The sequence below is a fragment of the Delphinus delphis genome, chromosome 16 (assembly GCF_949987515.2).
Source record: "Delphinus delphis chromosome 16, mDelDel1.2, whole genome shotgun sequence".
Classification (NCBI taxonomy): domain Eukaryota; kingdom Metazoa; phylum Chordata; class Mammalia; order Artiodactyla; family Delphinidae; genus Delphinus; species Delphinus delphis.
In genome coordinates this window covers 475691-489416 of record NC_082698.1, presented here as the reverse complement: position 1 = coordinate 489416, position 13726 = coordinate 475691, and the positions used below count along the sequence as shown (strand labels likewise).

Here is a 13726-nt window from a genome sequence, read left to right as displayed (position 1 = left end):
GGCACACACACTCCTGTGCTCATGTGCACACACACACACGGACAGGCACACGTGCACAAACGGGCACGCGCCCCCCGTGTTGCCGGTCCTGGGCACCAGCCCTCTGGCCCTGGACAAGGACAGCAAAGGGCCAGCCAGGGGCTCAGAGCACCCCGCCTCCCTGACTCTGGGGCCAAGGCGGGGCCGGGAAACGGCCTGGTACGGGAGCAGGGTTGAGGGAACCTCACCATGATGCGTGCAGACAACCCCATCCATGAAATGACCAGCACAGGCGTCCTCGACCCAGCACGGCTGCGGGCGGGAGGGATTTGCCACGTGGCTCTAGCTGAGCCGGGCTGCGAGGTCCTGGGCCTGGGCCCACCCCCCCACCCCGCCCTAACCTGGACGGGACCCTCCGGGGCTTGGTCTTCCTGCCCTGCAGAGCTTCCCCTGGCGGCTGTCCCGGGGCAACGGGCTGGTGCTGCCCCACAAGGAGCGCCAGTACAGCATCGCATCCGCCCTGCCCAAGCCCTGCTTCTTCGAGGACTTCTACGGCCCCCATGCCAGGGCCAGCGAGAAGGGGCCCTACTTCCTGACCGAGTACAGCACCCACCAGCTCTTCAGCCAGCTGACGCTGTTGCAGCAGGTGAGGGCGGGGCTGACGCTGCGGCAGCGGGTGAGGGCGGGGCTGGCGCTGCGGCAGCGGGTGAGGGCGGGGCTGACGCTGCGGCAGCGGGTGAGGGCGGGGGCTGACACTGTTGCAGCAGGTGAGGGCGGGGGCTGACACTGTTGCAGCAGGTGAGGGCGGGGGCTGACGCTGCGGCAGCGGGCAAGGGTGGGCGCTGAAGGCCCTCAGCAAGAGAGCGCCAGGTGCACAGGCCCCACGAGGTCCCACAGGGCGCACGCACGCACACACACACACACACACACCACACACACACACACACACACACCACACACACACACACACCACACACACACACACACACACACACACACACCCGCGTGCTGGAGGGCGCCCTGCCTGCGGGCCGGGCGGGGAGCCGCGTGTGCTAGGCCCTTCCTCCTGGAACTGGGTGCCCAGCCCCCAGCTGCCCCTTCCCAGGCCCCCAGGCATACTGGGCCCCCATCACTTGGCAGGTGACAGCAGGACAAGAACCCAGCGACCCCTCCTCCCCCCCCCCCCGCCACTGTTGTCTGGGTGGCCGTGCAGAGTCCCTGGGGGCCCAGCCCTGTGACTCCCGTGCCCCCCGTCCCCCCTCGGGCCCCAGCTCTGCCTGACCTCTGCGTCCTTGTCCCCGGCAGGAACTGTTTCACAAGTGCCACCCCGTCCACTTCTTAAACTCTCGGGCCCTGGGCGTCACGGACAAAAGTGTGGCCGTCCCCAAGTGAGTGTCCGGCGTGGCTGTCAGAGAAGCCTGGGATGCAGGGCTGGCCGGAGGGTCTTGGGGCCTCACCCAAGCGTCTCCTGGACACGCCCAGCGCAAGGGCGACGCCTGCGGTGCTCGGCTGGACCCCCGCCTCGCAGGGCCCGTCCCGCCAGCCTCCTGGGCCGGGCGCCACCGGGGCCTGGCTGGGACGTGCGCCTGCGTCTCTTGCAGAGCCAGCTCCTCCGGGTCTCTGTCGGCCGAAACCTGCAGCTTATTTCTGCCCAGCTACGTCCAGGACACGTACCTGTTACAGCTTCTGAGAAGCGCAGACGACGTCAGCACCTGGGTGGCCGCCGAAATCGTGACCAGCCACACCTCCAAGGTCGGTGCCCTCAGCTCTGGCCCCAGCAGAGTCGGGGCTGCTGGCAGCAAGGGCGCCTCCCTGGGAGACCCCCGCAGGCCTGTCCCCGCGGCGCGGACACGCAGACCTCACGCAGGCACACCCCCGCTCACAGCTGGACGCGGCGTCACACACACACTAACGCGGCCCCCGCGTGCTCCCACACTCCTCCTGCCTCGGTCGCAACCCAGCGCCGGGAACTGGCCCGCTGGCCTGAGCTCTCGTGGCCACTGTCACAACAGCACGGGTGCATGTGTGTCCTCGGCCAGTTTGTGGAACAAATGAAACACTGGTCAGTGGTCCCATCAAGGGGAGGTTCCTCTGGGTCCCACAGGCCTCGGCCTGGACCGATGCCCCTGCTTCAGGGCCAACACCTCCCTCAGGTCCCACCCAGGCAGGAGGGGCAGCAGGTGGGCCTAGCGCCCCAGAGTGCGCCCAGCGAGCACACTGCCGCCAGGGCCTCGGACGTCCTTCCGCCGGAGGCCAGACGCAGGCGGGGGTCACAGGGTCCTGCCTGTAGGGCGTGGCCACGTGGAAGAACCGGTGGGAACCACAGGGCTCCTGCTGTGTCACCCGGCCCCTTCCCGCGGGTGCACGCCCACTGCCTCCCAGACCCAAAGCATCAGCTCCCCGGGCAGGAGCCGCTGGAGTGGGCTGAGCACGAAGGGGGAGCTCGGGGTGGGGGACCCTGTTCTGTCCCAGGAGCTGCCCCAGAGCCCACCGTGGCCACCAACTCCCCGAGAGACGGTGAAGCCCGGACGTGCCCGTTCTGGCATTAGGAGCCTCTGCACTCTCTTTCCTTTTCTAGTTTCCTCTGTGTCCCCCAAGCCCCTAGGGGCAACCCCAAGGCCCATGAACAAATGCCGAGTTTTCCACTCTTTCCCCTTTTCGGGAGAATTTTCTTTAAGGGTTTAGCAGCTGACAGACTGACCCGTCCTCACTTCTGCCAGGATGTGGCCTGGCCCCCTCCCCGACCCGGTTTGTTCCGATCCACGACGTTATCATGAGAGACATCAAAGTGCAGCTTCCGATCAGGGGTATCACACGAGGCCTGGGTGCTCGGGCTTCCCAGGGGACCTCGGCTGCCAGGGAGTCCTCACCCCAGAGCCTCTGCAGCTGCCCCGCCCACAGGTCACCACGAAGGGGCGCCAGCGTCCCCAGGCCACAGGACGGAACGGTCTTCAGACCCACCTGGGATGCACCCGGGGTCAGCGCCTGGCGGGAAGGAACCACTGTTGCAGTGACCAAACTCTCCCCATTGCGTGAGCGGCTCCCCCGTCCCTGCGAGCAGAGGTCGGAGGGAGGACTGTTCACGGGGCAGTTCCGCCTCAGCAGGGACAGGACAGCGCAGGGGCCGAGCGGAGACAGCGCCAGGAGTTCTCAGGAAGCCACGCGGGCACCTCCGGCGAACACGCTGATCAAGTTCTGACGCGCTGTCCCACGCACTGGGCCCCTCACCACGCTGCCGGCACAACCCGGAGGTTGACTTCTACATTCGTAAACTCTGCTCTCAGAAAAATTTGTCAAAACTCAAATTTTGAGCCGAAGAATGTAACGGAAGACTAGTAAAAGCCCTCAGTGGTAACAGTGCATTCCTTCCAGATCACATCCCGGGGTGGCGGGGTGGGGCGAGACAGTGCAAACACAAGGTCAAGGAGAAAAGGAAACAGTGTGAAGTTTCTCACCTTCAAGAAAAGCTTCCCTTTTTGTAGATGAATAATGGTGGGACCTGGCTTCATCAGACAGGTGTGAAAGTGACGGAACACGACAGCCAAGAGCAGGAGGCAACCTCATATCCGTCGACGCACGAATGGATGAACAACGTGGGGCATCACCCACCCTGTGAAAACATTCAGCCCCACGAGGGAACCAGATGGGGACACAGGCCACGACGGCTGAGCCCGGAGGGCGGGACGCCGGTCACAAGAGCAGACCCACCGTGTGACCTGACCCGACCGGTACGAGGCTCAGCAGTGAGCGGACAGCTCTGCCTGGACGGGCTGGAAATCGCCTACTTCGCATCCATCTGAACCTGTGAGGAAAATGATGAGGTGTCAACGTAAGAAGCAGGAGTGGGTAGATGTTTTTCAAGATCCTTTAAGAGGCACTCGAGCCAGACAGCTGGGAGGCAACGGTGCTGAGTGACCCCAGGGCCCGTCCTGTGACCCAGACAAGGGTCAAGCCCAGGAGAAGGGTGTCTGGTTGGGACCCGCAGGCGATGTTCCCACCTGAAGGATGTCCCTGGCCGTGGCGACAGTCCACAGGGTGAGGCAGCTCTGAAATGAGGGGTCAGCTGAATCCTCCAGAATCTTCTGGAAGTTGCTGGAACTGTGTAAAATCCACACGCTAACTGTGGGGCCGTGAGCCAGGCCCCTCAGGTCTGCTCGGAGAGGAGAATCCCACTGGGGTAGCAGGGGCTGCCTTGGGGTGTTCCCATCAAATCCGGTGAATCTGCCCTGCCGACCAGCGGCCCCTGAGGCGCTGCAACCCCGTCCCACCGTGGACTCGGCTGGGCGGACGACAAGCTGAAACCGGCTCCCCATTTGCCTCTGGACACCTCAGCTCCATCTCCCCGAGCGGGGGTGCCCTTCCCGCTCCCCCCATTGTCCCTGAGCAGAGATTTGTCCCGGGAGAGAAGTGAGATGGACTTGGCACACCTTTGTGCCTTGGTTTTCTGGGCCCCCGACACCCTGCCCTGCACGGAGGTGGGCGCACCGCCCTGCACCCTGACGCTGGCCCCTGTGCCCCGTCCCTCGTCTGAGACGGAGGACGCTGAGCGTCTTGTTCTCTGGTTTCAGCTGCAGGTGAACCTGCTCTCCAAATTTCTGCTGATCGCGAAGTCTTGCTACGAGCAGAGGAACTTCGCAACAGCCATGCAGATCCTGGGCGGCCTGGAGCACCCGGCCGTGCGACAGTCCCCTGTGAGTCACCCGGGGGGGCCTGGCTGCAGCCACGCAGTGGGCACAGACAGGGCTGTAGGAGTTTCACCTGTGCTTTTATTTTAGGCCTGGAGAATTCTACCCGCAAAGATAGCAGAGGTCATGGAGGAGCTGAAAGCCGTGGAGGTACCCCTTTGCGTGAGGTCCTCGGCAGCTCACGTCCCGGGGGAGGGGGGGATCGCCCGGCAGATCCTGCATCGTGGCGCCCTCCTCACGGCCCCCCCATCATCTCCCCTGGGGCCTCAGCCGCTCACCTGGGCAGAGGTGGCAGGGTTGCTCCAGGGCCGTGATTCCAGCCTGGGGTGCAGGTGCCCTGAGGCCCTGCCTGAGTTTGGCCAACCTACCTGCCTCCTGGCCGCCCCTCATGAGATCCTAAACGAGGACACGCCCTCGGGATGAGGGGCGTTTCCCAGACTGAGGAGGCAGGGGCGGCCTGCAGCCGGCCCCAGACGCAGCGCGCGCCGGTGGGGGGACTGTTGTGTATCCTCGGTTGCCACCACACCCAGGGGTCTCTGCGGCCGGCCAGCCAGGCTCCCAGTCTAACTTAGGCAGTGGGGTCACCTGGCTCTTTTCTGGAGAGGAATTTGCCGCCAGCAGCAGGAAGCGCACGGCTTTCTGGTGGGGGTCAGTGTTCCTTCTGTGTCCGCAAGCTTTAGACAACTGCAGTCTCCCCAGCCCCAGAGCCAAGGCACACTTTGGACTGGCTGATAAACCGGGGTGCCGTAGCCCCCGTGCAGCACTGCTGGGCACCTGGGCTGACCTCTCACTTGTCCGTCCCCCCACCCCCCGCCCACGCCCCTGGCTGGGCCCCAGGTCTTCCTGAAGAGCGACAGCCTGTGTCTGATGGAAGGACGGCGCTTCAGGGCCCAGCCCACCCTGCCCTCAGCCCACCTCCTGGCCATGCACATCCAGCAACTGGAGACAGGGGGCTTCACCATGACCAACGGGGCCCACAGGTGGAGCAAGCTCAGGTGAGGGGCCCACAGGTGAAACGAACCAGGTGAGGGGCCCACAGGTGAGCAAGCCAGGTGAGGGGCCCACAGTTGCAACAAGCCAGGTGGGGGACCCAACAGCTAGAACAAGCCAGGTAAGGGGCCCACAGGTGAGCGAGCCAGGTAAGGGGGCCCACAGGTGAAACGAACCAGGTGAGGGGCCCACAGGTGAGCAAGCCAGGTGAGGGGCCCACAGGTAAAACAAACCAGGTGAGAGATCCACAGGTGAATAAGCCAGGTGAAGGGCCCACAGTTGCAACAAGCCAGGTGGGGGACCCAACAGCTAGAACAAGCCAGGTAAGGGGCCCACAGGTGAGCGAGCCAGGTAAGGGGGCCCACAGGTGAAACGAACCAGGTGAGGGGCCGCCCCCATCTCTCCTGTTCCTCTGACACCTGGGCCGCCTTGCCTCTCACGCAGCCCTCACCCAGCCCAGGCCTCCACACCCTCTCCCCGGGTGACTTCCAGCCGCCTCCTTCTCCACAGACAAGGGGTACACAATTCGCACAGTCCAGCGTCCACGGCCCCAAACGCGGCCCCAAGGTTGCCGTGACCTCCCTTCCTCCTGGGAGATCCAGGTGCACCCAGAACGCCACCTCTGTGCGACCACCCTCCCTGACCCCCCGAGCCACATCTGCCCTCTCTCCCTGCCTCTGCTGTCCCCCTCGGGGCCCCTCTGTAAAGCTGTCCGGAGGATTCAGTCAGTCCCCACCGTTCAACTGCCCGGCACACCTGCGGACCCACCTGGGAGGAGCAGACTGGGGGGCTGTTGGTGGCGACCACCACCACGGCCCTGCCAGGGACTCAGACACTCCCAGCCAAAGGCGATCGCGGCTCCTTTTGGCCTCGGAAGCCCACCCTGGGGCCGGCCGCTCCTTAGGAGCTCCAGGCCCGCACTGCCCTTCAGGACAGTGCCGCCCTGTCTCCAGGGAGACCCTCCCCCCACGACCTTTCACCCCACTCTATCCTCTCCCCCCACTTCGTCAGCCACACGGCAGTCAGGTGGAGACCGGTCAGGCCTCCTCAGGGTCCAGGGCGGACTGGTCCCTCTGAGTCTGGACTTTGATGCGGCCTGGTTGGGACAGTGCCTGACAGCAGGCTGGGAACCCACCAGCTGCAGACGCTGCCCCCATGACTTGTGCAAACTCACGTTTCGTTTCTTCCCCCAACAAAGAAACATCGCCAAGGTGGCGAGCCAGGTCCACGCATTCCAGGAGAACCCCTACACGTTCGCCCCCGACCCCAAGCTGCAGTCCCACCTCAAGCAGAGGATCGCCCGGTTCAGCGGGGCGGACATCTCCATCCTGGCCGAGGACAGCAGGGCTGGCGCCCACCAGGTGGCCAGCGAGAAGCACTCCAAGAAGATTCAGGACAAGCTGCGGAGAATGAAAGCCACGTTCCAGTAGCGCAGGACAGCGGGCTGGGTGTGCAGTCCACACCGAGGACAGGCCTGGGGTGGAAGGGGCCGTGCCTGCTGTGTCAGACAGGGACCCCCACGGCCCAGGAGGGGCACCGGGGCGGGAGCACGGGCTCAGACCCAGACCCGAGAGATGGTGCCAGGAGAGGCTGAGGGGGGTTTCTAAGGGAATTTTAAAACTTAAACCAAAATAGGATAGGTAAGCTCCCAGGAGCCGGTACCCATTTATATTTCTCAAAGATAAACAGCTTTCACCCAGTTCTCTGGCCGTTCAGCCCCAGAAACCCCGCACCCCAGCACCCAGCTCAGGCTTTAAACCCAGGCGCCCACTGAGCGGTGTTCCCACGGGTCTGGTGTGCGTCTGCCCAACAACGAAGGGCCAAGACTGCCCTCTGACCCCCTGCCAGCCACAGGTTCCAGGACTGACCTCTGACCCCCTGCCAGCCACAGATTCCAGGACTGACCTCTGACCCCCTGCCAGCCACAGATCCCAGGGGCCCTGAGGCTCCCCGGGGGCCCAAGCCCCACCCTGGGCTTCCTCCCTGCCGGACCTCCCCCTCCTCCAGCCCCAACCCCTGGCTGCTCACCCAGGCCCAGGTGCGGGTGCCAGAGCCTCGCAGCCCTTCCCGCCAAGAGGCCCGGCCTTGCCTCCGTCCCAGCCCGGCCTCCTGCTGCCGGAGAGCACCTCATGCTCCACACTGGCAGCTCCCAAGTGCCCCGTGGCCCCTGTGCCCACCGCCCCACCACCGAGAGCACTTCCTGGTGGGGCAGGTACACCTGGGCCGAGGCTCTGCTTCCAAAGCATGCAGGACTCAGACAGCCGCTCCAAAGCAGAGACACAGCCTCAGGGGCCCTGAGAGCTTCCCTCTGCCCTACCTGGAGGCCTGGGGGCTGTAGGGCCGTGGCCGGGTCCCCCCCTTCTTCAGCAGCCATGCATGTGATGCAAACACCCACGCCTAGCTCCCGAGGCTGGCCGTCACCAGCGCTTTCTGACGAGGAAATGAAGCCTGCTGCCTCGGTGGTACCAAGCTCTTCCCCAGGGCTGTTTCCAAACTGCGCTCGGCCAGGGGCATGGGACCAGGACAGCACGGCACACCTCCACAGCAGGAGGCCAGAGCCCTGGCACCACCCCAGGCACCAGCGTTTTTACGTCGCCAATCGCTGCAAGACCCAAGACTGTTCTTTTCAGTTTTAGAATTAGTGACTCTTCAGCGCAGCCAGCTCATGCTATTTCTAGGAAAACCACTACCTGTGATCAAACACTGTTGTCAAGATGTGTTTTCCCACATATATTCATTTGCAATATCTACGTCCCGCTTTCGTGAGAGGCACTCCGGGCCCTGCAAACGTGGCTTTTATATGAGAATTTGGTTCTGCAGATCAGCTCCTACATTTTCAGGATTTGAATTCAACAAAGCGCCACAAAGCCTGAAATGAAGTGAGCGTCCAGTGCAAGTAAACATTCCAACTGTAACGGTTCATCTGGGGGCGCGGCCAGGCTTCGGCTCCAGCACGACTGTCTGCATGTCGCCCTCACGCGCGGTTTACGTTTCTAAATAAAGTCGTTTCTACCAAGACGGCCTTCGCGGGTTCCTGGTGTTTACCTGCTTCGTGGGTCAGCGTGGCTTCTTCGAGCCAGACGAAGACGTCTCCAGGGCTGCTCATGAAGGCGGGAGGGGACGAGGGACCGAGGAGGCTCAGGCCACCGCGATGTCCTCCGATGGTGCGCAGAGGGCCAAACCCCACCACCCGGGGCCCGTGAGCAGGCAGACACCCCGCTGCCCAGGACGTACCTGCCGCTGGAGGAGGAGACAGCCAACCTCCCACAGTCGCTAACCTGCCAAGGCCTCCGGGCACCACGGCCCGCGCCTGTCTGCCACAAGCCCTGCCCATCCTGGCGTCCGGCCACGCAGGCCTCGTCTGCAGCCCACAGGCCAAGCAACAGGCTCATTGTCACCGGGGGCAGGCTGGGGCGTTCCCAGGGCTTGGTCACCACCGAAGGGTCCCAGTGGAAGAGCGGAGGGTTGGTGGACACCAACAAAGACGGGGAGATGGTGGGGTCGTGTTACTGTGGACAGGAGCTGCCGTGGTCACGTGGCTCTGGAGTCTGGGCCGGGGCGGGGTGTCCTCAGCCACCTTAGAACCACCAGACCCTGGTCCCTCTTCCTCCCGAGACACGACTAAAGCACCAGGAAGCCCGGCTCTCCCTTCGCTACATCGGCTCTTATCACATCAACACGTTTTTCTGAGAACTGCCAGCCAGCACCCCAGCCAGCAACCCCCAACCCCATGCAGCCCCTCCTACGCTGAATGGAGCCCAGCCCTGTGCACCCAGGCTCTGGGGAAGCCCCCTCCACAAACGGGGTCCCACTCCCCCGCGCCCAGCAGGCTGTGATCAAGCCCGAGGCAGCCCCCGGGCCGGCACCAGCACCCGCCACCCGGAGAAGGCCAGTGGGACCCCGGCAGCCAGGCTATCGCCTGGGACACGGGCTCGGAGTGGCCAGTGGTGCTGGGGTAAGTGGCCGAGGGGCTGGCTGGGCGCCGGCCACACCCCTCCCTGCGGCTTGTGTCCTTCCGCCTGCTGTCCGACACCCGCTGCAAGGACGGCGGGACTTCTCCTGGGACGGGACGGCTTGAGCTGCCACTTTCCTGCAGCCGCATCTCCTCACTGCCTCTCCCGCTCCCCAGGGGGTGGACCTCAGTGACCGTGGGAAACGCTGTTCTGAAGGGAGACTGCGCTGAAGACAAAAGAACTGCAGTGAGGACCGCACCCCGGTTGGGAGCAGCTTCTCAGGCACCAGGCCAGCCTTCCGAGGCTCCTCTGCGCACTCGCTGTGGGGTGGGACGCGAGTAGACAGTTGGAGACGAGGGCACCAGGCCTCCTACCATCCAAGACAGGATCTCATGGAGCCCAAGGTGCGAGGCGGTCAGGGACCCGAGAGACAGGTTGCGCGCAATCCACTTCCCAGCTGCCACCGCACGATCTGTCGCAGCTTCGCTGACGTGTCGGGGGATGGCTCTCTGCGGTGGGGCTCTCCTGAGCCTGCAGGATGTTTCGTGGCATCTCTGATCTCTACCCTCTAGATGCCAGCAGCACCGCCCCCTGCCCCCAGCTGTGACAACCAACAACTGTCCAGGCATCGCCAAATGTCCCCTGGGGAGCAAAACTGCCCCCAGAGCCACGGGCCCAGAAGCAGTGACGCCCCAATAGCAGCAGCTGCATCCTGTGGCCAAATCTTGGGTTTCCAGATGCCACTCAAGTCTCCGAGCAAAGGAAATGGCCGACTCCAGGGCTTGAGTGGGGAAAGTACCAGAGGAGCCAGGAGCTGGCAAGTGCTGAAAGCGGGCTTGGGGGTGGGAGGGCAGATCGCATCAAAGGACACGGGACAAAAGGGAAAGGGCTGTGGAGACTCCCCGCAGCCAGAGCTGGGCTGTCTGAGCCCCCGCGTACGACAGTGATGGGCAGTGACCCAGGAACAGGACAAGCGTCCATGAGTCCACACTGGAGTAAGCGGACAACTGAATGAATAAATCAACGGGAGGAACTGGGAGATACCCAACAGTACAAGTGGATGCCCCGGCAGGTGAGGCTTGTTACCCCCTCGAGTGTGGGCGGCAGGGGACCTGGTGACCGGCCCCCACTGCAGGGCAGGACAGGCAGAGGGTGACCTGACGGTGGGGAGAGGCAGGCACCAGATTAACCGGAGATGGGGGCCAGCATCGTGGCCCCAAGTCTGCCGACGTCACGCAGCCTAACACGAACTAATAAGATGACACATCACCTCTCGGGTCTCGTCCCAGAACCCAGAGCCCCACTCTAACCCTGAGAAGACAGCAGACAAACCCAAACTGAGGGACACACCACAAAACACCTGACCCGTCTCCTCAAACTGTCAAGGACGTGGAAAACAAGGTTTAGAAACAGCCACGGCCCAGGGGAGACTGAAGGGACAGGATGACTAAATGCAGCTCAGCACAGGGGTGGGATCCTGGGACAGAAAAGGGGCATCAGCAGAAAACCTGGCACAACCCAGTAAGTCTGCGGTTTCGTCAACGCTAACTTCTTAGCTCTGCCAAAGTTCCACGGACAAGTAAGATGTTAGGGACTCTGTGCTGTCTGGCCACTCGGACACAGAATTATCCCAAACTAAGGAGTTTTATAAAACTACTGTAGCTAGTATACAGAAATACAATTGACTTTTGCTTATTTTTGTATTCAATGACCTTGCTAAGCTCATTTATTAATTCTAGTAATGTGCTTGTAGGTTTTGTACTTTCCACATATACAAACAGCGCACTTGCAAGTGGCAGCTGCTTGCCTTCTTCCTTTGCTATCTCTATACTTCCTACTCCTTTTTCTTGTCTTATTGCTCTGGCTAGGGCTTACAGAATAAGGTTGAGCAGAAGCCATAACGCTGGGCATCCTTGTCTCGTTCCCAATCTCTCAGGGGGGTAGAGGCTCAGTACTCTGTATTAACCACAATGGTAACTGTAGCCATTCTTTACCAGAATAAAGAAGTTTCTTTCTGTGAAGTGTGCGTGTGAGTTATGACACTACGTCTGACCACTGGCCTGGCTCTTTATCAGATCCAGCAGAAAGCTGCCAGCGGGCAGTGATGAACGCTACCTCCTGCACAGACTAAGAGCACACGAGGAAGAGGGGCGGGGCGCAGACCCGGAACACAATTACGGTTACAAACAACATCTAGGGTGCACCAGAGGAAAAAGGAGAAGGTGCGAGGGAGCCTCTGGAACTGGAATGTTCCATGGCTTCACCCGCGCAGTGGTGAAAGGTCATGGCACATGCGTAATGACGAATCAAACATTGCGCACCCAATGCACGTAGCCATATTTGTTTGTACCTCAACTGAGAAGGTTAAGAAGTACAAACGGCGGTTGGGAAGGTTCTTCCCCGCTGGGCGGGCGGGGGCAGAACTTTGCTCCAGGCGCTCAAGGCCTAGAGGCCCAAAGACTGGCCAGGAGACCCAGGCGCCGGAGCAGGCAAGTTGAACTTAGCGCGCGCAGAGGCGGGGCGGGGCGGGGCGGAGCGGTGGGAGGGCCGCCTAGACCCGGCTGGGCTCCGGCGCCCGCTCCTACCGAAGGCGGACGCGCAGGGCCCACCGAGCGCGTGTGGGCGGCTTCTCCCGGGCCTCGGCCCCGACCCCCGCGCGCCCGCCGGCCCCGGGATGCTGCTCCGGCCCCGGCGGCCGCCCCCGCCCGCCCCGCCGTCCCCCGCCAGCCCGGACTCCGAGCAGCGGCTGGCGGGGGGCGTCCCCGGGACCCCGCCCGGGAGGCCCGCCTCGCCCGGCGCGCTGGCGGCGCCCGCGCCCCCCGGGTCGCCCGCATCCCCCGGGTCGCCCGTATCCCCGGGCTCGGCGCAGCGCACGCCCTGGAGCGCGCGCGAGACGGAGCTGCTGCTAGGCACGCTGCTGCAGCCGGCCGTGTGGCGAGCGCTGTTGCTAGACCGCCGCCAGGCGCTGCCCACCTACCGCCGCGTGTCGGCCGCGCTGGCCCGCCAGCAGGTGCGGCGCACGCCCGCGCAGTGCCGCCGCCGCTACAAGTTCCTCAAGGACAAGGTCCGCGACGCGCACGGTCAGCCGCCCGGGCCCTTCGACGCGCAGATCCGGCAGCTCATGGGGCTGCTGGGCGACAGCGGGCGCAGACGCGGCCGCCGCCGCTCCCCCGGGCCCGGGCGCCCCCCGCGCGGCCGCCGGCCAGCCCCCGCCGCGCCCGCTGAGCCGGGTAGGTGGGCTGGGGTGGGGGAGGGGCGGGGCGCCTCGGACCGGGGGAAGTGGACTGCGGGCCGGGGGGAGGGGCGGGCGCGCCTCACGCGACCACCCGCTTTGCGTTCCAGGCGCCCCACCGCTGCCCGCCGCCCGAGAACCCGACGCGGACCCCGCCTGGACGCTCAGGTTCAGCCCGTCCCCGCCCAAGTCTGCGGACGCGCCCCGCGCCCCCGGCTCCCCGACGGCCGTTTCCACATTCACCCCCGCGCCCGGCCGCCCCGAGGACCCCGAGCCCTTCCGCGCCCCCGCCTCGCCGCCGCCGCCGTCGTCCCCCGGCCCCACCCGGGAAGATCCCGACTCGCCGCCTGGTCGCCCGGAGGACCACGTGCCCCCGCAGCCCACGCCGCCGTCGCTGAACGCCGCCCTTCTGCAGACCCTGGGGCACCTGGGCGACATCGTGTCCATCCTGGGCCCGTTGCGTGACCAGCTGCTGACCCTGAACCAGCACGTGGAGCAGCTGCGCGGCTCCTTCGACCAGACCGTGTCCCTGGCCGTGGGCTTCATCCTGGGCAGCGCCGCCGCTGAGCGAGGCGTCCTGGCCGACCCGCGCCAGTGAGGCCCGGCCGCCTCGGTCCTCTCTGCAGGGCCGCCCCTCGGCCCTGACCCTTCCTGCGGCCCTCCCCCACCGCTAACCTAGGTATGGGTTAAATAAAAAGATTGCTTTTTCTGACTTAATCCTGTGAGTGTGTGCGGGTCCCGCACTGGGTAGGAATGTAGGGCTGGAGGTCAGGGCGAGGTTAAAATGGCCTCGGGATCCCGGGGAGGAGCCAGGAGGGCTGGGGTGGGCTGGGGCCCCCTTGGGATGCTGCCCGGTCCTACCTACCCTGGCAGGCCAGTCTCCAGTG

General features: G+C 64.3%; 2 protein-coding genes across 3 annotated transcripts in view; both read left to right on the top strand.

Annotated features, from left to right (window-relative positions):
- Positions 1-11620, top strand: part of KNDC1 (kinase non-catalytic C-lobe domain containing 1) — a 61528-nt gene extending 49908 nt beyond the window's left edge. The window contains exons 25-31 of one of the 2 annotated variants that reach the window (XM_060033818.1): positions 422-625; positions 1285-1367; positions 1581-1731; positions 4548-4670; positions 4755-4814; positions 5502-5659; positions 6853-7213. In XM_060033818.1, coding sequence (XP_059889801.1) covers positions 422-625; positions 1285-1367; positions 1581-1731; positions 4548-4670; positions 4755-4814; positions 5502-5659; positions 6853-7084 — 1011 coding nt within the window. In that variant the 3' untranslated portion in view covers positions 7085-7213. Of the gene's footprint in view, positions 1-421; positions 626-1284; positions 1368-1580; positions 1732-4547; positions 4671-4754; positions 4815-5501; positions 5660-6852 lie in introns of both variants that reach the window. The other variant, XM_060033817.1, reaches the window with a different exon arrangement.
- A 661-nt stretch (positions 11621-12281) lies between these two features.
- Positions 12282-13437, top strand: UTF1 (undifferentiated embryonic cell transcription factor 1). Its single transcript, XM_060033504.1, has 2 exons — positions 12282-12837; positions 12950-13437. Exons 1-2 carry the CDS (start codon positions 12282-12284, stop codon positions 13435-13437), a joined length of 1044 nt encoding a protein of 347 aa, XP_059889487.1.
- Positions 13438-13726: the final 289 nt, after the last annotated feature.